The 24,555-nt window shown below is 43.1% G+C and overlaps 1 protein-coding gene across 6 annotated transcripts in view; it reads right to left on the bottom strand.

The window, feature by feature from the left end:
• Positions 1-207: 207 nt before the first annotated feature.
• The window catches only part of elmo1 (engulfment and cell motility 1 (ced-12 homolog, C. elegans)), a 98,933-nt gene continuing 74,585 nt past the window's right edge, over positions 208-24,555 (bottom strand). For 5 of the 6 annotated variants that reach the window (XM_005932937.3, XM_042225179.1, XM_042225178.1 and 2 more), the window contains 6 exons: positions 10,829-10,992; positions 8,583-8,695; positions 4,974-5,081; positions 4,506-4,588; positions 2,475-2,552; positions 208-1,828 (listed from right to left, as the gene is read on the bottom strand). In XM_005932937.3, coding sequence (XP_005932999.1) covers positions 1,628-1,828; positions 2,475-2,552; positions 4,506-4,588; positions 4,974-5,081; positions 8,583-8,695; positions 10,829-10,992 — 747 coding nt within the window. In that variant the 3' untranslated portion in view covers positions 208-1,627. Of the gene's footprint in view, positions 1,829-2,474; positions 2,553-4,505; positions 4,589-4,973; positions 5,082-8,582; positions 8,696-10,828; positions 10,993-21,796; positions 22,674-24,555 lie in introns of those variants that run through there. The other variant, XM_005932939.3, reaches the window with a different exon arrangement.

Genomic DNA, 24,555 nt, shown 5'->3' with positions numbered 1-24,555 from the left:
TTATCTGTTCCATTAAAAACAGATTGCCTCCAGGACCGTTACCTATTAATTATAGCGATGTGTCTTTCATTGTTAAAAGGATTCAGCCTGAGTGACAAATCAGAATCAATGTCTCAGTACAGAGTGAAATTACTATTACTGCTTTTCATCACGAGTCATGTCTTGGACCCTTGCGGTTGTGCTTTGTGAATGAAGAGAGGCACAGTGTAGAGTGGTTACAGTTCTTAAACCTTTAATGTAAACAGCAGTTTTGAGGGGCTTTGAAAAAAATCCTAAAGAAAAAAACAAAACAATCTGAAGGCATTAAATAGGAAGGGGGAGGGGGGAATATATAAATCATACTTAGAAATAACAACCACGATCTGCTTTTAAATTAAAAAAATACATAAACTCTCAATTTTGTGGCCATATTGTCCTGAACATACACAAAAAATGTCAACTTCCCTTGATCAAATACTAACTTACATTTTGCAATACTAACTACCCGGCACGTTCACAATTTTTGTTCTTTTTCGTTTTTCTAAAGCAAAATCACTAAATCGTAGTCATTTTACAAATGATAAACGAAACAAAAGAAAAAAAAAGCTAAAATATTGCTTTGGAATGTTGTGTACAGCAGTCTTTACAACGAGAGACCCAAACGAGCGAGAGACAAGTGTGTGTTTGAGCGCCTGTTGCACAATGGTGGCGCTTTTACAGTTGTTCTATGGCAAAGCCACTGTGTAGGTGTGTACAATAAGCAATAAGCAGTGGTGGGATAATTACATTTATATTTCAAAAAGAGGCTTTTTACTGTGGTACAGTGCCTGGATTTCAAGGATTGACTTTTTCTAACAGTCTCTATTACATGTGAAGCAGGGCAGAGTAGACAGACGACACTAGTTTTTCTCTTTCTGTTTTTAAAAAGTATTCATCTTAAAAGGTAATTCAGCCTCTTGGGAAACACTTAGCTGCCACAATTGTCCTACTGTAAGTGGGAATGTGACAGGAAATACTACTGGGAAGTTGACGCCCCCCTCCCCGTTGACGCCCAATCGTCCTTCCCTGCTCCTGAATCCCACAACCACCATCTTGATCCCTATAGCCTTCACCCCCTAGTGACAAAAGCCCTGAGGAACAATAATAACATGAACATAAAGGAAGGACAATCCAATGGAATTTCTAAGCTTTTTTTGTCCACAATATTCTTGAAGCAAAATGACAGTAAGCGCTGCAGCCAAGAAGAAGAAAAGGGTGAATGTCTTCAAACACCAGACACTGGAGGAGAGTGAAGAAGGAGGAGGAGGAGGAGACGTGGGACGACCAACGACAGGCCAAACAAACACTTCCTGGTTTCTCTTCTCCATGGCAACGTGATGACTCTGCATCGACCCCCAAGTCCCTCAAGTGCAAACAGTTATCGTTAATACGCACCATTTTCTCCCTTATAAACATCTAGCAAGAAGCAAGAGGAAAATAGTTCAAGAAATCCTTTTTTTTCTTTCAATCACAGTTCATTTTTTTATATTATATGTTTGTTTGTTTTTTATTATTTATTCTTGTTCCAGTTTATAAGAAAAGGGGACCGGTCCAGTGAATACAGTGGGTTTGGGGTTTGTTTCGGGTTCGGGCTTGTGGGGTCGTACACCTAGTTACAGTCGTAAACAAAGTCATAGTTGCTAGGCTCTTTGGGAATCGGGGGCGGGGCCTCTGGAATCTGGATGTTCTCTAGATCCAAGAGGCGAAGCTTCATCTCCATAGAGAGCAGGGTGTCCATGTCAGATTTGGTGTATTCGCTGGTCATCTCCTTACCCAGGAGGGCATTCAGACCATCTGTCCACACACAATACTGCGGAGAGACGGGCAGAGGCACGTTAATTAGAATATTCATAAGAATGGTTAAAAAAAAGGTACGGCACAAAGAACAAAACCTCTAAAATCTACTCTGCGAAACAGAGAAGACACCTTCAAAAAAAAAGGCAAAAAGTTTCTACATTCCTCAGCGAAAGCTTTCAGGCATTACACCTTTGTTTACAGCGAGTTATATTTGGCCCCAATCTATAAAAAACCACCAACATTGCAATTCTATTTGCCACATTCCCCAAGGACTATCAGCTATTTATAAGTAGAGCTGTCTTAAAGCCTTTTGGGGCAAACTAAAATGAAGTCAAGTAAACTGGGTCGAGTCATTGTTAAGTCAGAAGTCCAAATAAAGTTCATTCCAAGCCAACGGCAAACAGGCTGGTGCACATCATTTCATATGCAACGTTTAAACAGTTCTAGTTATGCTTTACACGTCAGAAAACATGTTTTTTTCACTTTACCTGCACAAGCTTTATACTTGTTTTTCGATTAAATTATATCTGTCCATAAAGGCATCTCTCCACTATTTAAGTGTCAGCTCTATACCTGCATAAACCATGCATAGGATCTCTATGCGTAATCCCACACGTTCATTCTGTGTGACACTGTCAACAACTGCAGGGTCAGCTTACCTCATGCTTGTCAGGAGCGATAAAATTTAAGTATTCGTCCGACTCGTAGAGGACAGAGAAGGCCAGCTCTAACACCTCCTGCAGAGAGGACAGAGTGAAAAGCAGAGGGAGAATGTGAGGCGGAGAAAATGGTGCAAAGACCGAGCGAGAGTGGAGGAGGTGGGACGGAGAGAGAGGTAGAAGCAAAAAAGAAAAGAAGAAGAAATACCAGGTGAGATTTACAGTACAATGCTGCCATACTAGCGCGATGCTGCTCTCCTCCACGTCCCATCACCATCTGTTATATCAGCTGCACATTAACTCATCCGGTACCAGTGAGATATATGTAGGGATCTTTTTATATTAGCTACTGTAAAATAACAGTAGGGGCTGGGGATCGGGGACAAAAAAGACAAATTCACTTCAGTCTCTTTTATGAAATTAACTGGACGGAGAAGGAGGACAGTGTAGTGACAGAGCCAGATTTGTAGATGTATGCAAGTAATTTATCTGTGTGAAATTAGCGTCTGGTTTTACGAAGCCAGTAGGGGATTACTCAGTCAGAGGCTGAGCCTGGAGCCGAGGAGAGCTTAAAAGAATCTGTGGTCAGATTTGACTCAGAGAGGGAAAGAAAAACAAAGTAGTGCTGAGAGTAATTCTATCTACTCTGTGCAGCCGGTTTAAGCTGCACACTCACACAGTGAGCATCTAAAAGGGCAGTCGTTACTATATTTACCCTCTTGATTCAGTAAAGAACCTGTTATAATTACTTAACTCAAAGAACAGCTGATGGAGTGACTGGTTGTTGGATACTGTAGATCAAGTTATTCCTGAGGATGTCCGTGCATTTCATGAAACAGTTGTTGAGCGTTTCAGCGGTAAGCAGGAAATGAGTGTTATACCCACATTAAATGAACAACATTGTTAGTTTTTCCAGGTTTATGACCTCAAAGCTAATTCCTCTCTTTTTTGGTGCAATTAAAAGACAGATCGTGTTCATTTGTTACCGCTCTGCTTTTCTTTTTATGAACTTATTAAGTGCATGCACCTTTTACTGGTGCTGCAGCAGTCTTTTTGGTAATGGGTTAATTTAATTTCCTCTTTCCCACAATATATATATTTTTAAATAATAAATGTGCACTTGCTTTTTAGATGATGATGATTTTTTCCCCCCACATAAACTGGTCCCATTATAAATCGCTGGAACATTGTGGAAATACAGCAAAGCATGCAATCATCCACACTTGTCATATATCCTCCAATCATTTGTGTGATGCTGTAACGTAACATATCTGGAGGAATTTGGGAGATAATATGGAAACACTTCACACTTCTCTATTCTTCCAGTGTCCCACAAACGGTGCACTGCCTGCTCTGCTCTCAAGTCTGTAGAGGTGACTTTGGCTGGTCTTCTAACAGTGAGTAATGAAATGTGCTTATGTTCTCATTCACAAGGCTGGGACAGGCCTGCTAGACAGCCCACAGACCCCCCTCAGGTCATTCTCCTAGACCTGCGCTTATCGACAAGGTAATAAAAGAGACAAAGCAGAGAGGAGGCGTGCTCCTTTGTCTTCAAGGCTATTTATCCAAGATCCAATATATCGGAGTCCCGTGGGTGGGGGCCGAGGGTTTGCAGAGGAAAAGTACGAACGAGGAAGAGCTGATGTGTACACAGATGCAGACATGATGGCTCTTTCACCCTGGTTGAGGCACCGCAGAGGGCGCGCCCAAACGTTACTATCACACCTTCACAGCGAAGAAAAGATGCCAGCACGTTTTTAGCGCCTCTGGCGTAATTGTCGTCTGTAACTAACGGACTATTCGGTGACTTATTTCTACGCGAGGCCTCTGACGGAGACGCCTCTGTGCAGAGCGCTGAGACGCAAGTTATTGTGTTATTTCCTAAAGCGAAATTATGTAACCGACGTCCTCGTTATGCAACTCTCGCATACACAGGAACTCATTCTCTCGCCTGGATACACACCCACCCGCCCACACACATGCACATGTGCACGTGCATGTGTGTGCGCACGCTCACACACAAACACACACCTTGTTTTGCTTCAGGGCTCCCTTTTCCTTCATGTGAGGACAGTCTTTGCCAGTGATAACAGCTTTGATATCAGCCACAGGCACTGCAGAGAGGACAGAAGTGAGTTTACAACAACGACAACAACAACAACAACATCATCATCCTCTTGACAACTGTGCTATTCCATATGGGTTCTTGTTTTTTTGTTTTTTTTCCTTCAAGTGATTAAAACTTTAAATTTTCCCCAAATCTGTCACTGTGCAAGGCCCACAAGAAAAACTGATGTTAACACTGTCTGTAAAAAGCCAACTGTTAGTGTCGGTGACTGCTGCTCGTCTCTGAATTCGGCAAGACACACATTTTTGCAGGAAATCAACATAAAATACTGATAAATATTTTCCTCTGCAAGTCATTGGGAAAGCAGTTAAATAGAAATTGTGCTAAAATACTGTAAAAAAAACAAACAAACTATTAAAGGTTTTACTCACGTTTGTCCTGTAAAGAGTCATGGGGCACCTCGCCCTGAGGGCTCTCTTCCAGATCTCCGTAGTGCAGGACTTTATGATTCGGAGACAGACGGCAGTACCAAAACTTATCTAGAACAAATGATGAGAAAGACAGGAAGACAGAAGGGAGTAAGAAGCAGATTTAGAGGTGTTATGAAATAAGCAGTAGCTGGCAAAGGCATCACACGGGTATGGATTTGCATGACTCATCAACAGCAGAGAAAATTAGCATGGCAAAAAATATGTGTCAAAAAATAAAACAGCCTTGAGGAAAATCCACAGATGGGCAACGATGATCTCCACTAAGGGAGGGAGGGATCTGGACGGGCAACAACAGAACTGGCGGCCTTCTTCACCGAACAATGACTCAACAGCAGAAAACACGGTCGATTCAAGATCACAAAAGGACATCCAGGTTTCTTTAACTCTCACTCAAAAGGCTCAAAAGAGCATGAACCCTTAACTGTGACCTGATTAAACGAAGTGTATATCCGGTCCTTGGCAGAGACATGGGATCCAAGCTACTTTTCTGTGAAGACTGAGGAAATGAGGTAAAAAATGACAGTCTTTTAATATCAAAAGCTAAGGTTCTCTCTAAAAGGCAATCAAAGCTCACATCCAACATTACAAAGGCTGTCAAAGATAAAGCATCAATTATATCAGCTATATACGACAGCAAAATATTATCTGATTTTTTTTTTTAAAAAGTGGCCTAAAATTAGGTGAGCAAAAAAATTTACTGTGCATAGGTTGTCACATCATTGTAACTGTTAAGAGGACCCTTCAAGTCAAAATCGTGTTGGTGTGTTTTTCTCGTGGCCGCTCTCCTGAGCAATCCCCCAGCAGCTTCAGCACCAGTTGTGTCTGTACACACTGCTGGTTATTGTCTCCATCAGCAGCCTCTGCCTCCAGCCTGGTGTTTGTCGGCCGTTTCCTGGCAAGGTGGGCATCGAGCTGAGCTGGCAGAAAGAGTGCACAGACTGGGGAGTTCGGCTCGGTGCGTGCACAGTCCAAATCCTAATTGTTGAAAATAGACAGTCGGTGCTGCCAGGCCATTGGTTCGAGTGGAACTGGTCCACAGGGAGCTGAGAAGAGATCTGTGCAGTGGCTGTGAGGGGATGGGAGGCTCTCAAACTGCTCATCTTAACTGATAGGGTGTGTCTGTGCAGCAGTGCATGCTCGTCTTCTTGCTGTCTTTGATGTTAAACTTATCTCTCGTATCACTCGTAACAATCACAAAGTCAGCAACCAGAACATTGGTGAGCGATAACGTTTAACAGAATTAGGTCAAATTTTAAAGTTTACTTTTGCATTAAAGCATTTACACAAAGTGCCTGCAGTATCCTGCACTTAAGACGGCACACATAGCACTCTTTCCAACTTTAAAGTGCCATCAAGCTGACCTTTTAAAAAGTGTTTTCCTGTAATGGGCAGCATGGGGAGTAGAGAGAAGATTCAAATGCACTGAAGTCAGCTTAATTAATATTTTATGTCGGGACGAGAGTCTTTGAAATAATCACACAAGAAGCCGTGGAGTGCTGAGGACTGCGTGAGGGGACAGTAAGAGCCCATCTAACTTACTGCATGTATAAAATAAACACTTCCAGCATACAGAGACTTAATAAAGTAATAACTGGGAAATCTGTCTAAGAGAGGCACCAAAGATAAAGGAAAATTTTGACTAGGTAAGCATGATCGCCTCGTAGTGGCATTGCTTTCTTAAGCTTTGCAAGAAGAGGAGCTTCTCACTTTTCAATGCATGAATTTGCTGTCAGTACCAGCACGAGAACAAAGCCTTAGAGATTTAGATAGAGTGGGAAAACAGATAGGAGCAACATGTATTAATGAAGGAAGAAGTAAATAAAGAATCATAAATTCACACGTGCAGAGGAAGGATACAAAGCAAGCCACAGAGAGACGCTGATGAATGGGGGTGCAGGAGTGTTGTGGATAAACGGCAATCTCCTCAGAGTCCTCAGAGGCGATATCAGCTACAGCTAGCTTGTAGCAGGCAGATGACTTGGCTATAGTTAGCGCGCTGTTGCAGCAGATTAAAGCCGGTGGAACCCCACAGGCTGGTGTCAGATCCAGCAGGGCTCCAAAATAGCTTTACATACACTCGTGTTCTAAAAGGGTCCAGCGTGCTTTCTTTTTGTGTAGGATCCACATAGGCTGCGTGTTCCCAGTTCCACTGAGAAGCTTTCTAGGATCTCTGTGAAGTAATGATGACCATGATATGGTAATATGAGCTCAATCACAGCATGCTGCTCCGGAAAACCTAGACAAGCGTAAATCAGTCGGCCACAAGCAGCGAAGAAGATCAGACACTTAATCCGGCTGACGGTTTCCACCTGAACGTCTGTCCTGAATAATCTTTTCGACTTCTCCGTTTCCGTCATCCGGCTATGACAACATCTGGATGACAGCTGCCAAGATGAATGCATCAGTGATCAGGTTTTAAAATGCCAGAATAAATTGGTGCATGGAGGGAAAAAAAAGAAAAAAAGGACGAGGTCTAAACTCAGTCAGTCAGTTTGATTTGCCTTATTGAAAAGTACAGTTCCTGCAGGGTAGCTTCTGACAGCAATGCAATAACAGCGAACCAAACCACATCCTAAGCTTGTCACTGGGCTCCTTTTTTTAATTTAATGTATTTGTAGAGGCAAAAGTGGCAGAGAGGGGTTATGGAAAGGTGGGGGGACAGAAGAGTGAAGGGATGAGGCCTCAGGCAGATTAAATCCTCTGTGAGTGAAGAGCAGTATATTATACCTGCTACTCCTCTCTTTCCCGCTTCTCTTATTCCTCTCTGCTCCTTCTCTCTCGTGGCAGCGAGTGTGAAATGCGATATTAGGTGGAATGATTTGAATGCAAGCAGTCTGCCGGATTTTCAATTTTTATTCCTTTTGCTCTCATCTCCATTGTGCTGCTTTAAATGGGAGCGTCCTAATATCTCCTGAACAACACACTCGTGTTATTCTCTAAAGGCAATACACCGGGTTGATATTTTCACCACATCCTCTGTAGTGTAGAACTGGGGATTATCACAGTCATCTTTCATTCTTTCCATTCAAAGCTTTCCCCTCAAATGTGTCTGAAGAAGAGCAAACAGAAGTGTGTTTACAGGGCTTTTGGCTTTATGCGCCTCTGCATTTGTTAGCGCGCCCTTTCCCTGTATGTGCAGAAGCAAAAGGAGACGGAAGACGCCGCGCGTGCACCTCAAGGCAGACACGCGTGTTCCTGCTTTTCTGTATGCAGCGAGGAGAGAGGCAGAGTTTCACTATGTGTCTGCCTCAAAGGCTCAGAGAGCCAGAAAACTTCTGAGCGATCATGACGGCAGACGCACAGCAGTCCACAGCTTCAAAGATCCCCCTCAGATAAAATATCTCCTGTGGTGTTTTCACATGGAAAAGAGAATAAGGCGATGGAAACAGAGAACAGAAGAAGACAAAGGAGGAAACAGAAGCAGATCTTTTGTGGATGCAAGAGGCGTGGCAGTGGATTCTGATGCGTATGACCAAAAGTCACGTTTGTATGGTTGTAAATTCGTGTTTGCTCCTGTGCGCGTACATGTGTGTGAATGCTGCGCCTCACCTTGCCTCCTGCGGCTGCTGATTTTCCTGAAGCAAGTGCCCTCACACAGCCTGTTGAGCCTCTGCTGCTTGATCAGTTCCATGATCTCCGGCTGGATCTTTTCTCTCAGCTCCCTGCCGAAAAACAAGCACACACCCTTGCTTTAAGAGAATTGTTTAAATCCCGTTAACCGCACCCGGTGTGGCGAGCCGGTGACAGCGAAGTCACAAGACCCTCCCAGTCAATAAGATTGTTGGAAATGAAACAGAGAGGGCCAAAACACACAGACATACACTTTCACAGCAAATATGTCACAGCATCTCGTGAGGTTGGATCAGCGGAAACCTGTGTTTCTGAAGCATCTGCTCGATTTCCTCTCGTTTATTCATGCAGCTTCATGTATGTGTGTTGTTTCCGTTGCATACGAATGCAGAGCACACAGCACCGGTCAACATGAATTATGTATATCATCTGCCTGAGCAGTGCCGCTCTCCATCATTATTACAGCCGAGTCCTTTCTCATCACATTTACTATACATTTGTTTTCTACCGTAGAAATATTACTGACTGTGAGAATTTTATGTTTCGGCGTTCCTGATCGCATCGTCGTCTTCCTTCGGGCTCACTCGCTTATTCCTCCCTTCATCCGTCTCCCTGCTTGGCCCTCCCTAGGCATGTATTTGCCTCATTGGTGATTCCAGTCATTACACCGATCTGTGTTAGGACATTCGCTCTGACATCTTTAAAGAAACAGCTAGTGAGAAAGGCATGGCTGGGAAAGGATGGATGACGATAGCTCGTCTTTACCACTTCATGCGCCGCGCTCATGACTGAGGTCGACACGGGCGAGGCTGCTTTTGCCTGAGAGTTTCAGATTACTTTGTTGCTTCGTCTTTTCGGGAAGCAGCTCCTCAGTTTTAATTTGAATCCATTCACCGAAAATTGAACGTCTTGTATGAACAGACCTCCGCAAAAAAGGCACTGTGGTTGTTAACAAGTGTTTAAATGATGAAAGCAATGAGGCACGGGCCTCCTGGTAATGTACACTTGGCCACTTATTACAATTGAATTAAGGTGTAGATTTTGTACATCTCAAATTACATAAAATAATAAGCTCAGAACTTCCACAAAGACGGGCAGCTTTGAAGTGAAGTGAAAGTGTCGCTTCACCTTCTTTTCATTTAACTCATTCCCCCCAATAATTTGTAGTAGAGAAGTGCGAGCGGTCGCAGCGTGTAAAGCAGGGCTCGTTTAAATATCTGGTCTGACGTGCTCAGCTCATTGTGTTTACAATTCTTAATCGTGCTGCAAAGATTAGAGGAAAACTCCGACGGCAGTCTTTAGAAGAGGCTCTGCGATGCTCAGCTCTTCTCCACAGCTGTGATACAGTTTTAAAGTGTGCCGTTTCATTTTCACTTGGCTTTAAATCACTTCACATAGACTGGGTGCATCTCATCTTTTCCTCATTAATGAAGGACGCAGCAATGAATTGGTGTGTGCTAGATTAACCAGGAAAGTGATTCAAACCAATCTGTTAAATATGATTATATAAAAACTTTTGTGCAACTTTCTTTATTTTGTGTTGCTTTTTTCACCGGGTTTAATTGCTTACTAAAGTTTGGTCTCTACCCCTCCAATATTGATTCAATAAGCCCTTGCCTAAGGCATTGTTTACTCTTCAAAGGGACAAGCTCTCTTGATGCAACGATTTTTCAATAGTGCTACCTACTCCATTAAATACAGGCAGGACAAAACAATGCTCTTCATCACCGGACCTGCATCATTGAATGAGTGATCTATTACAGGCTAGCTCTCCGAGCGCAGTGAGCAGGAGGGTCATTAATGGAGTATTCATTTGGAATACCGTTTGCAATCAATTTGAATTTTATGTATATTTTCAATTACAAGAGCAAAGCGCAGACGCAACCTGCTGTGGGCCAAGTTGGAGATCAGGAGAAAAGTACTACAGCTATTTGTAGACACATATTATGCTCTCATGCACTTCCATATACCAGCAGGAATATCACCTAGCTGTAGTTTTCATTGTTTTCAGAGTGGCTTTTCCTGCAAAGCTCTACAACATGAATGAATAAAACATTAGTAGCTACTATTCATATTAAATAAAGCATTTGGCTGCTGCTTTTGAGAGCTTTGGTGTAACACTTCAAACAATATAACCCTCTGTCAAATGCATGCTTTTGTAAGTTTGGAGTTTATGCAAAAAAACAAAACAAAACTCAAACAAAAAAAATGACTGCATGACTCACAGGATGGGGCGGGACTGGAAGTCTTCCTGATTCATCCTTTCTGACTGACGTATCTTCAGGATCTCTGTGTAGCTCAGGTTCTGCAGGCGGCTCTTGAACTGGTCCAGGGAATTAGGCTTGGCAGTGAGTGCTCGCATGATCTGCTCCCTCACCACCTGCATTACCTGCACAGCAGAGCAGAGAAGCAAAAGAGCGCAAGATGAGATTATAGAGGGTGCAGGAGACATAATGGGTGAAGACAGAGAGCGTGTACTACATCTAAAAAGACACAGGAAGTCAAAATCACCCCCCTGACTCTAACCCCACCCAAATTTTAGGCTCAGGGGAGCGTTTCACTCCAAAAGGATTTATGCCTTTTATTTTTTCCAGAACTTGAGCTTCTAATCCAGTCTGGTTCATTGGGCATCAAGTAGAAAAAGAGCAAAGGAGATCAGTTTAGCAGTGGGTAGTTGAATAAAAGTATCGTATATCGGGGAAATACATGACAGAACTTGTTCACAGTATTAAAATTCAGCTAAAACCAGTTTTTTGGAAATGGGTGCAGAAGCGCGATAGGAGTGCTCTTCAAAGTCATCAAAAGCATTTCTGGATTATTTATTTTAGAGCATCTGCACACTGTCTGAAGTGAGCAATGACAAAAGAGACAACAAAGCCAGATCAATAAATGACCTCTTAACTGCTCGTGCAATAAAAATGAAACGCAGTAATTGATGTGTTGGTGTGCGGAACACGCAAGAAAACTAAAAAAAAACACACGCAAGGAAATTCTCTGACAAATGAAGAGCTTACACAAGTTTCTATCATGACATAACAAAAGTGCCAGAAACCATAAAGAATGGTTAAAATCACACAAAAGCTAGGACGAGTAATAAACCAGGTTTATGACAGTAACACGCTGGCTATGCATATAAAAGCTCTTCATCCTTCTCTAGTCACACTGAAGCATTTTAGAAAATGAGTCCTGTGCTCAAACACTGGATGACAGCTGCTTCCATTTAACTTTGTGCTCTGACAAGTGATTTGCAGTTTGCATAATTAGAACGTTAACACTGGTGTGATCCAAAGATCCTGAATTTTCTTGATCTGCGAACGCATTTTCCCAACACACGAAAAAGGAATCTGACTGAAAACGTCCTGAAAAGTTTCAAACAGAACATTCAAAAAGAGAGCAGCTTTCATTCAAAAACACTTTTTACCGTTTCTCTCTGGCTAAGCACTGCTCCTCCACTAACTGGAGATGATGTGACGGCAGATACGATGACAGATCAACTTTGTCAGAAGCGCCGTTTGAGCCTGCAGATGCTGATTCGCTAGATCGAATCACACTGAGGTGATGCAAAGAAATAACGTCCGCCTTCTGTTCTCTTTGATTTGGCTTGATCGAGTGCTTAAGAGCACACTTGTTTCCAGCCTCTGGAGACGCTTTCTTACAAACTTTATTAAATTAGGAGATGATGAGAGTTTGAGATCATGTTTTGTGCTAACACGTGCACAGAACAAATGGATACTTCTACATTCGTGATCGGTGAAATCTCTCAGCTTCCCATTCTTAACAGCTATGCCAAAACCCAGCTAAGATCCCAAACATCGTCTTACGTAATATTATTCTTGTTTGTTTTTACTGCAAAGCGATTACTCATCAACTTGCTAACCTGTGGCCTCACACTACTCAGATCGAGGGGTGAGGGCATTAAAAATAGGTTGGACTTGGTGAAAGTGTAGCAGGCACAGAATAAACCCCAGCTCGGCACCAAAAAACAAAAACACTCCAGATGACGCAGGCGATTGAAGTTAATCCTCTTAGATCAGAATCAGCAGTACTCTGTGTTAAAAAGCATTAAGAGGAGGCCTGGACCCAAAGTCTCCTGTGGGGAAGTTGGAGCAGCTCAGCAATATTGCCAGAAAAAGAACTTAACCCATGTCTAATTCTAGATCTGATGGAGTCTCGTGGTAAAATGCTGGTATTAAGCTTTCACCACAAAAAAGTATTTTTGTAACCGATTACAAACTTTAATCTGGGGATTAACTTTTGGAATAAAATATGTTTGGAGGCGGTAATGACTGACTTCCAAACTAATGGGCAACAAATTAATCCTGGGAACTAAACACATGCAAAAAGGTGACAAGCACGGAGACAAGGAGTGTCAGGAGGTCAGAGAGGGAGTTACACAGAGCCGCAAGCACACTGGCAATGTTACAGCTGGCCTCTGAAATTAGTACATTTAAGCGACCAGATATGACAGGCCATTAGATTCCTCTGAAGAATCACTTACAGAGCTGAGACTTTGACCATATGCAGTGTGATTCATTTACAAAGCCCAGACACAGACTCGCATTAGTGGATTTGTGGTTTTTCTCTAATATAATCCAAATCTAAGTGGCACTATAACTAATGCAAAACATCAACGACTGTACAAAAGTGCATCCTTCAAATCCCCCTTAACGGAGCGCATAAAAGCCAAAATCAGGATCTTTGGTTGGTCACAAAGAAGCTCCGTACTGGATGAAGATAAAGCCCATTTATGCAACGTATTGACCTCATTATTTCATTTTCATAACAATCCCGACAGCTGTGCACGAGGGCTCTTTGAAACCAACATGCTCACTGAGTAAAAATGTTGTGATTTACTATATTTAAAAAGAACTGCATGGACAATGTGGCTTCTTCTAGTGATGAGATATGAATCTCTTTACTAACTGATGTGCAGTAGTGCAACATGAACAGGTTAAAAAACGTAAACGTCCCACCCCAAAAAAGTGTGTCCACTAGAGGGCGAGCGTTGATGTTTTCCCTCTGCACCAGTCGGGACTAAATTGACATAAATCCATGCACATCCATATTCCCACTGTTGGATGACTTCTCCATCTGTTTTTCCATGTCCTGTCCTCACCTGTGCATCCTCATAACATGAATGCCATATTTTCACAAGGTGAAACAGGCGTCCAGGTTGTGACAGGTTTACAGCACCCCGAGACTGCCTTTTGAGCTTCAGCCCCTCACCCCAGCCTCCTCCTCATCCTCCTCTTTGAGCTGAAAATTGCAAATGGATGAAGCCACAACTTGCAATCACGCTACCAGAGATTCATCACTTCTTTCCCCTACTTTTAATCACACCCTCACCGACTTCCCCATCATTTTTTGCACACACACGCCTATAAAAGTGATAATTAAGCCTAAAATGAATTTATTTCCCCATTAGGATTACAAATGAGGTGTCAGGTTGCCATTAAGGAACATTATGTCACTAAGAATCTGTTTAAAAATAAAGAAAATAATAAAACTGTGACAAAAACGGTTGCAGTTGGAATCTGGAGTACACTGAAGACCACCCCTGAAATGACGTTTTCGAATCTTCTTGTCACCTGTAGCCTGCTTTCTCACCTAATCTCAATCTCCAGGGACAGACCGCCATCCAGCTCTGGTGTTTCAGCCCAGCTGTCTCTGGGGATTGTTCATTAATATGCCTTGTTTGCAGTCATGTCTTCACCGGGAAAACAATTCTGTTGGCCCATGTGGCTGCTCTGATGCTAATTAACACTGCGAATATTCATCACATTTAATACGAACACATGGTCCTTTCACAACAGGGCATTATGAATATTTTATCTTCATCCTTCTCTGTTATCCACCGATTGCTCAGAGAGCACCTTGGCAGAGGTGAGATGACGTCAACGCTGAAACAAACTTTTTACCGCCTGAGCTGAGAAATCCTCAGCACCAAATTTAGGCTCCGCTTTTGGAATGGCGTCATCTTAAAGTACACTTTAGATGATTTAAGTGGCCAATCGTTCATCCCGGTCGTCGCCTCTATCTTTATTTCTGCCTCTCTCCATTTTCCCCCTCATGCACTAATCTATTCTAGACAACAGTCAGCGATTCTTACTTGTAGCTCTTTGCAAGAGAGAAGTTGGACAGCAGAGTAAGAGTCGGCAAAAGTAATTAAATGCTGTCCCATGAGCCATCAAGTCCATGTAATGAAGAGCCGGCCACTGACGCGTCTACCACGCTCCCATCTCCTCGTCCTTCTCCTTTCTTCTAGTCGGCTTCTCCATCATCGGCAACGCCTCAGCCGGAACAAATTACCTTCCCCCTCTCAACGACCAATCGACTGTCACCGCCGTTCCATTTGCCTGAGAGATGCTAATGACATCATTTACCAGCTGCCAGTCAACTGCTCACCCGCCACTCATGCCTGTGTGGTAAAAACTGGAGCTTGTCCTGGTAAGACTTTGGTGGGCAAAGTAACAACGCAGTAATCACAGAATAACGACTTCGCTGATAACTCAGTGAAAGCAATCAAAAAGTCGATCTCACACGGTGCCAATGAGGCCGTAAATGAAGAAGACTAACCATGCACGCTTGCTCGCATACAAAAGGAATGTACGCCAGCACGTGTTTGTGCAATAATTATCTGCGCATACAAGTTCATTCCCGTCAGATTTGGGGTTTTTAAGTGACTAGCAGAAAAAAAATTAATAAAGGTGATCCTTCATTACATTTCTCCTCCCTGCAACGATGTCCCACATTCAGTAAACAATTATCTTCTTGAGAGCTGACCATGATGTCATTGAAAGTAAAACAATGCCACAGAGATGGACATTAAAAGATGCCCGTTTCTTATCACGCTGCCTGGAGAGGGGAGGTGGGTATGGTTTGTATTAAATTTAAAAGCTGATAAAAAGGCAGAGTTTAAAAATAAAGAAAAAATATAAATCTGTATGTGGCTGAAGATTTATAGGTAGGATACGACTTACATCAAAGCTGTAAAACATCCTGGGAAAAAACATCAGTATCGATGATGCAAGCTGCCTAGTTTATTAAATCCATATTAAGACGAGCTTCCTTTGTGAATACAGACATTGTTTCACTCTGGTTTCTGTTTCCGAAATCATAGTGACAGTAATCTTTGCCAACAATGCCAAATGTGCGGTTTCTTGCTCTAACTCAGCCCTGCAGCTTGTGTGAGAAGACGTTTGGGGAGGCACGACAAAACACAGATCTCCGTCTGACAGGAGTCAGACAGCACAAACACACTGGCATAGTGTTGTGCTTTAACTGCTTCGCACTGGTCTGGAGCACTGAAAGCTTGAGCTGAAACAACGACTGCGTGCTAGCTGCTGTCAGTGGCATACATGTGCTGGTTACAGAGGGGACAACTGAAAGGAACTTGAGAGGATATATCTTTAAATATCAGTAATAATTATCATAACTGGGATAGTAATGTTCCCTTTGTGCAAAAGTCTCAAGTCACCCCTCATTTCTTTAATAAGTATGGAGGAGGTGACGAGAGAGTCTACAGCCATCTGTAAAACACGGTGGAGGCACCGTCATGGTTTGGGGCTGCATTTTAGCCAGTGGTGTTGAAGATCTTTCATCAAAAGTGATGAAATTATGAACGCAGAAAAGTACCAGCGGATTTTCCACCATGCAATACCACCTGGAAAGCCTTTGAATGGCAGTGGCTTAATTTTTCAGCATGGCCCCTGACATTTCAATAAATTGCTGCAGCCATTTGCCATTTTCCTGGCAATATCTAAAGAAATAAGGGGTGGCAGAAGGCTTTTGACAGTACTGTATATAAGGAAAATATTAAGAAAATCACTGGAGTTACCTTAAACAAACTGCTCGGCAACAGAACAACGAGGCAGTCACAGCACCACTTCAGCCTTTGGTTTTTCTTAGACTCTACTGACAAACTTTGTCGCGGCTCTATGTTAACTCTGCTGAGAGGATAAGGCGCTAGTCTCATCCATTAAAATTTCAATCATGTGCCAAACCCCCCTACAGCTGACATGCAAGGAGTCATGATATCTGGGTATTTCAATGAAATAAAATAGAGTGGTACGGGGTAAATGCAACTTTAAAAGCGCAGGGAAAAGCAGCTCCATTCTCTTTCAGTCAATGCCTCGGGGACCTATTTGACAGCATTACTGCACCACAGAGAAGCACACATACTGTACTGTAGGCAAAACACTTCTACACACTCCCAATGTGCACATTTAAAGTGCACATACGCTGCTGTATTCCTCCTCTCCCAAGCATTACTCAGTAGGAGCAAGCACCACTAGCGCACACAACAATTAGTTGAGTAATTAATGGAAATTCCTAATATTTCCACGTACCCGCAAACCACATCTGAAGACCTTCCTTGCATCGGTTCTAGTCTTCCTTCCACATGAGTGATGCTGGGTCGACACCGGCTGTTGCTGTTGGCTGCTGTTGTTGCCATATTTAGAGGGCTAGCAATGCATGCTGAGACAAACTGTCAGAGGAGCTCTTTTTCAACAACCAGCTCTGTGTGAGGCGCAGCACAGCCCATATGGATGACCGCAGAACAGAGTCGCTTGGGAAATCGCCACTTACTGCAAGTCTATCAAGAAATGCTGATGAAAGCCGAGCGCTGACCTTGGCTTGTGTACAGCGTTGCATTAATGAGTGTATTATTATGACAAAGTTGTTGCTGGAAATATGAACATTCTGCATTAATTGTCCCACAGGCGTGAGTAAATTGGTGGTGATTAACAATCTCATCAAGGACATAAAATCAGGTATTATTTAATTATATGAGGTAATGCATAAGGGGGGGGAAAGGGCCTAAGAGCACTCGTTCATGCATGAATGCTGGGTAGACTGAAGTTGTCTGGAAAACTAAATCACACAGCTTCCCCATTAATAATGCAACCAGCTCCTACTTAGGCCAGTTACAGAGCTTTTACACTCAAAGTGCAAGTTTGGCACTGTACAGAAAAGCATATGGAAGACGCTGCAGAAGCCATGCAACAGCAGTGATTTTCTACGCACAGTGGGATCCAGACATTGTCAGGACGTAAAGTTTATTGCGCTTCACTTAATTTAGAACGGCGGTGGAAAAATTGATTTGTGCAAAACAGGCTTTATGCCATTACGTATGCAACCACTGTCTCCTGATGCGGCTTGAATAGAAATTCTCACCTGCTGCAGAAAATATCAAATAGAAGGAGGAGAGCAGAGAGCCAAAAAAAAAAAAAGAAGGAACAATATGAATCCTTGTGCACATGATTTGCTCTTGCATATTTAGTCCAAAGTGGTAATTGCAATCATACATCTTGTCTTTTTGTTGTCGGCAGAGGAAAGTGAGGTATTGAAAAAAAAACACCAGACAGAGAGAGATTCTGGGTTTGTCTCCTTTCCCCGCACACGAGTATCAATCCACAGACAGAGGAGGTGCTTTAAATTAATCACTGATTCAAGCTGTGTTAGATCAAAACGGGATAATTATTCAATATTAATTACAGGGCCTTCAGCACATATGCACAATAAGTCTCACCCACACACAACCAAAACCTTTGTAGAGACTTTTCTTGCAAGAAGACTTTATATACTGCTGACTGCTGGGCACACACACACAGAGACACACAAACACACATAAATAAATGAAGAGATAGATAAATAACCGCATCAAAAGACAAGAAAACTGGAGTTTACTCATCTCTTCCCCTGCTGATTTTCAGTGTGCTGTTGTTGTGAAGATGAGACAAGACTATCTCTATCCTGACACAAAGCAACAGAAACAGCAACAACAAAAAAATGTTAGCTCTGCATCTCTGCCTGTGCAGCTCAGATGGTTTGATGCTAATGACTGATGATCTCTCTGGTCTGATTAGTGAGCTTAGCTTTGGTGTTCTCAGTGTGAGTGGGCCAACGTTGCCTGACATCAGAGATACCCCCTTAGGAACACACACAGTCATGAAAAACTAATGTACTCATAAAAAAAAAGAACGAAATCCCAGCGCAGAAACACAGCTAAGCATCCGGACCGTCCTCCTGCTACAAACTCAAACCATGTGGACAACAAAAGCACACACACACACACACACACACCAAGCTAACGCAACCTCACGTGCTCTGTAGAAAGACTCAGACACAAATACGCCACTTTGCTGCGGCGCATTTACAAACACACATGTGTGCGCTCGCTTTCACGTGCACCCAAAAAAGCAAAAACAATAAAGAAAATCTTGTTAAGGGAGTGGGAGGTGAAGCAGCCAGGCAGAAAGATATAAATAGCCTGTCTGAATTCAACAATAGAGGTGGTGGTGGTGGTGTAGGGGGAGAAAGGGGAGGGGTCAAGAGACACGACTAAGGAGGAGGAGGAGAGAGAAAGACAAAAAGAAATCGAGGGAAGGAAAGAGGAACGTAAACATCTGCAGAGTTGCTGAGGTACGTAAAGCCAGTGTGCTATAACAAAATGAGGAGGGGTCTCGCTGTGGGAGAGGAGAGGAGTGGGGGAGGTGCCCTTTCGCCATCAGACGTATCATTTCCATACAAAGCCGGACAGCAGCGGTCACAGTTGTTGGCATATTGATGGTGGCGTGTGCGAGCACTTTTCACCAAGTGTCCCGAGCCGCTTTCTGGAATCCAAACATGGCACTCGCCCAAAGCCTTCGTCACCTGCACTCACAATTATTACTGTCACATCACTTCTGACTGGACGCACCGGCACCCACTCGATTAATCAAGTATGCATGCATCTATGGGAACCTTCTGGCAAAGTGAAAGAAGTGTCCGCTTGCTAAAGAGCACAGTCAGAAATCATTTGCATTGATTTGCATTAAACGGCCTTAGCTGATCTGCATCATTAAATAAAGCTGAAATAGTAGCTAAAAACCACATTTCTATGTTCTAAAAAAGCAAGCGATTTATCAGGGTTGGGCTGATGAGAGGCTCTCTGAACTGCAGTTACAGTACCAAGGGCTTTTGGGGATTGCTATGTGAATAATCCCACTTGGGATAGTCACTCTTCAACATGGCTGAACAAAGCAGATTATCTACTCTCCTCTATATCACCACAGGCAGGAACAGAAATGTCAAACACCAATAAAAAAAAAAAAGGAAAAGAGGCTTTAGCTGAAGTGCTACCTTCACCACGCTCGAGGTCTCTTGTTCAGCTTACTGATCACCGATAACCAGACACATGGATTTCGTGATAGAGCTCGGCTTGTCACTTAGAGAATACAATCATTAACAGGGCTGAAACTGCAAATAAACATTTCCAGTATTGATTTAAAGTAAGACATGCAATGCTTTCGTTCTGAGAATTGATGACTTCAGAATGAAGCTCGATCCAGGACGCAGCTGGCATAAATCCCGGCCCTGGCAAGAAATATTCTGGTAAATCTAGAGTGGCTCAGTATTGCATGTTTATTTTAATTGCTCAAAAAAAATATGACAGAAAATTGAAATGTAAACATATAAACAAGCATGATTTAAGGAGAATCCCACACTGACTGAGCGTATTTTCAAAAATATAGATGGACTTTTAATTGACTGTTTCATGCTGTGTGGGAGACATTTTTTTTTTGAAGTGCTTAGAAATGTGTATTGGTTGTGGTAAAACCCTTTTACTTTAATCAGTCATTTTCAAACTGGGCCACAGACTAAGTCATGACCCTTGATTGTTCGAGGCAAATTTCAAACACATGCCTCAAAATTCAGATTGATATCTCAGCGTGTTTACTAGTTACAGGAAACTGTTGTAGAAGACAGAGATTTTTCTTAATTAAACGAACAAACAAAAACCGACTGGGAAAAGGTACAGTTCCCTGAAAGGGTCATGTCGGAAACATGTGTGTAAAATCAAACATGCTGATCTATCCATTGTGGCAAAAACTTGTGAATAAAGAAGCAGCTGAAAGATGTTAATACTACTGATTTTATTTCTCTAGCGCCAAATCACAACAACAGTTAACTCAAGGCACTGTAAGGTAAAGACTCGACAATAATGCAGAGAAACCCCGAACAAGCAGATGATTCCCTATGAGCAAGCACTTGGTGAGAGTGGGAAGGAAAAACTCCCTTTTAACAGGAAGAAACCTCCAGCACAACCAGCCCATGGGAGGGGCAGCAATCTGCAGGAACCAATTGGGAGTTAGGGGAGGGTAGTTGGGATAACATGTGAAAGTTTGATGATTTGCTGCAGAAAGGAAGAGGGAGAACTACATCCTACATATAGCATTGGTGTACATTAGCACCAAAAAAGGGCAACAAATCCTAACATTTAAGAGACTTCAAAAAGCGTGATGACTTTAACAAACTATCTAAAGTACCTAGTTCTCGATTTAACTTCAGTTAGTCAGCATATTAATTTCACTGATTAATCATTTCAGCTTTAACCTCAGCAGCGTATAGTTCACCCGACAGCTAAGATGCTATCTATCATCACAATAATAGGGTGAGCAGCACAACATGTGACGGCAATCCTCTCTGCATTGTGTCCCAAACAAATAAAATCAGGTACTGGCAGTACTGCACAGACGCCTGCTCTACAGTCTGGGGCTGACCTCGCTCTAATCCTGTGTCAAACCCCTCTGGCTAAAACACTGGTTGAAGCTCATCCAAGGCTGAGAGAGACAGTGTGGAGTAGAGGAGAGCAGTAGTAGTGGCATTGAATTCCTCTGGTGACAAACAGTGGGTGTTGGTAATGTGGAGTAATCCCATTCACAACAACAAAACCCAACCCCCAACACACACACACACACACTCACTCGCACAGGAATACAGATGATGCCTGGAGTCTAATGGGGGGGTAGGTGAACAGGGAAATGTGCGCATGCAGTGTAAGTAGCTGTGGATGTGAGCTTATAAGACAGATTATATTTGTGTGACCGAGTGTGTGTCTGTTAATGAAAAGGATGCGATCTGGGTCCCGGTCTAACCTGTTTACGCCTCGCCGAGTCTACATGACCCCCATCTGTCCCTCCCCTTTTCTCTGCCGCTCTGCCCCATCCCATCTTCTCCATCTATGCCTGCCTTTTCTACTCCTTTCCTCAATCTCTCCATCCTCCGCCTTCTCCTCCGCATCCAGGCAACAACACAAACAGTCCCTCTTCCTCCCTTACTACCACCTCCCCTCGCCCCATCCGTGCAGGCTAATTGCAAACCAGCCTCTCTTTCTCTTTCTCATTCTCATTTCCATTCTTAGTACTTACATGTCACCTCCATGGTTCCAAGCGTGGTGTGATACTCTCCACAGTGGCTGACGAATCCTCGTGCTTTTGCCAGGAAACGGGAGTTTTTAGAGCTCAGCGAGAGAGGGATGGACGGAAGGACGGACGGAGGGAGCAGATGGCTCCTCGGAAGAGCAGTCAAGCTGACTGTGGACAGTTAGCTTTAGCGTTAGCCACAATAAGGGGAGACTTGTCTGTCAACACAGCTTGTGTACCACCTCCGGTTTGCCTTTTCGAATCTGTTTATCCTACTAAATCAGCTTTCCTGCTTCACTCGCTGTTTCAGCGTGTTCTCTTTAATTTAAAAATAAAAAACCCTGCCTTCTTCCCCTTCATAAAACTTTACCCATCTCAATTCTGCTATATTTTTGCATGCCTCTGTATTTGCCTCCCTCCCTCTGTGACTCTAAGAGCATCAGCCAGGCTGCTCTGCTTCACTTAGGTTGATCTCGGGGCTTATGCCCTGATTGGACACACGCCACGATCAGAGACACCAATCGTGGTGCAGCAAGTGGATCACATGATAAGAGTGTGTGTGTGTGTGTGTGTCTGAGAGCAGTTTGGACGAAGAGGGAGGGAGGAAAGGATAAGAGATGGGGAGAAGGAGGAGGAGGGGTTTTGTGAGTGGCTCCAAGCCGCTACATCACTGAGGGATTTTTTTTTCCAAGAGCCTGAGCAGAGAGAGAGAGATGAAGGTGTTTTTTTTCCCACTCCTGTGGAGAAGAGGAGGAAGAGGAGCGGCGCACAGCACAGACGTTTGGATGAAGGCACGACAGGCAGCTGTACAAGACAGTCTCTGATAGATGCTGTCGCACACACAAACGCAAGCGTGCACGCATGCACACATGCAGCACAGTGGCTCCATCTTACCGACACAGAGCCAGAGTAGTGCAGCACAGCAGAGGTAATTGAACAGCGGTTGCTATGGAAACAGGGGAAACGGTTGCTGACGGTCGGCGCTGTGCCCTGGGAGCATCAGACTTGCCTCTATTAAACATACATACATCATGTACTCACAGCACACACGCCTTTATGCTCTCATGTTTTGTCTTTTTTTTTTTTGAACATTCAAAAAACCAATAAGGCAGAATGTACAGCTGCTCTGCAGCGGTGCTGTGTGCACGGGCTTAACCGCCATAGTGTTTTAAGCTTCTTTTAAGCCTTGTGCCTTTGTCTTAAATGAGCTTAAATCCACAGTGTGTGTGTGTGTGTGTGTGTGTGTGTGTGTGTGTGTGTGTGTGTGTACTGGGCAGATGCTCCATCGAGCGTGAAGATGCAGCCACTGAAAGAACCATCGAGATTTACTCACACACTTCACATCCAAACGTAGACAAAACCTGACCAAGGATTTTTTTCCCCCAACAAGTATTCAGCACTTCAGAAAGCTGACTGCCTGGCAAATGTAGAACCTACAGGAACATCTAGCCATATGGGAACCTTATCTAAAGTGGACGCCCTCAGAATTACACTTGACACATGGAATTATCCACCCACGCATCCATGCGTCCTCTCCAAAGAGGATATACCCTCCTATATACTGTGTGCACATTTGGAGCCGGGGCACACATCTACACACTATAGGTACGGGCTGGTCCTTTTATAGCACGGCCATATCTGCTTGTTCAAGAGAGCGTACCTGGGCTTGAATGTCTGCTATTTACTTATTTATTTGTGAAAATCATTCCTTCATAGGCGATAAAGACAAACGGCAACAAAGACTGATAATCTGCATCCATATACTCCACATCACTCAGCACAGCTGCATGTGAGAAAGCAAATGTCTGACTCATTCACACGGCATTAAATGGTCTTTACGCCGTGAGCTGCCTCGTACACAAAGTTCATGCAATGCCTCATTACGTCCATGAGAAAATAGCGCAGGTAGCCAGTGGCCATTATGTTTCCTGCCTCCTGCACTCTCTGCAAGAAAGCAGCTGAATTAAAGCAGGACATATCTAGAAAACTAGTCTCTGGCCTTCTCCAAACTATACATTTTCTTGCTCCTTTACTCTTCATTTAAAGAAATTCTCCTACTCTTACTCCCTAAAAACACAGGCAATAATAAAAACAAGACATTTTCCAAATGCTAATACCATGCCTCTTTGTAATTGGCAGAATTACTGCAGTAGATCTCTTGGTGTTAATGATCAGCGGGCTCATGTACTGAGACGTTTGTCCGAGAGATACGTTTAAAACATTCAACAGGCTTTTTATGACTTTAAATGTTAATTTTTTGTGATTTGTATTTTTTTTATTGCCTTTTAGCGATATATTGGATAAACTGCTTCCACTAAATTGTTTCGTTCTTGTTCAAAGTATCACGTTCTGATTTTAAACTGAGCAAGTTGAGACTTTGCATTTAAAAGGATCTGAGCTTTCCCAGTGTGAATTTTCCTCTTCTCTATCCTTTTGCTTCAGCTACAGATAAAAACAAAAAACTAGATCGTTTTTTACCAAATTAGGTAGAAATGACAACTTTTAAATATCATCAGGTGGGGTAGTGTGAGGTAGTCACACTCGAACGTCAAGGAAGGTGGTAGGGAAGCAGACTATGCAGACATTTTGGATTTCCAAGGTGAGCAATTTATTTGCAGTGAACTTAATTTAATGTATAACTTGACAAAACTTTCCCCAAATCAATTCATTTAACAAAACTCAACATAACATGGCTCTGGTGACACAGCTCACCTCTCCTCTCTCCTGCATCTGGTAGAGACTGGCTTTAAATAGGGCCATCAATT

This window comes from Haplochromis burtoni, unplaced genomic scaffold (genome assembly GCF_018398535.1).
Source record: "Haplochromis burtoni strain Fernald_Lab_line unplaced genomic scaffold, NCSU_Asbu1 Contig_163, whole genome shotgun sequence".
Classification (NCBI taxonomy): domain Eukaryota; kingdom Metazoa; phylum Chordata; class Actinopteri; order Cichliformes; family Cichlidae; genus Haplochromis; species Haplochromis burtoni.
The sequence above is the reverse complement of the archived record's forward strand: the minus strand, read 5'-3'. Positions and strand labels throughout refer to the sequence as shown.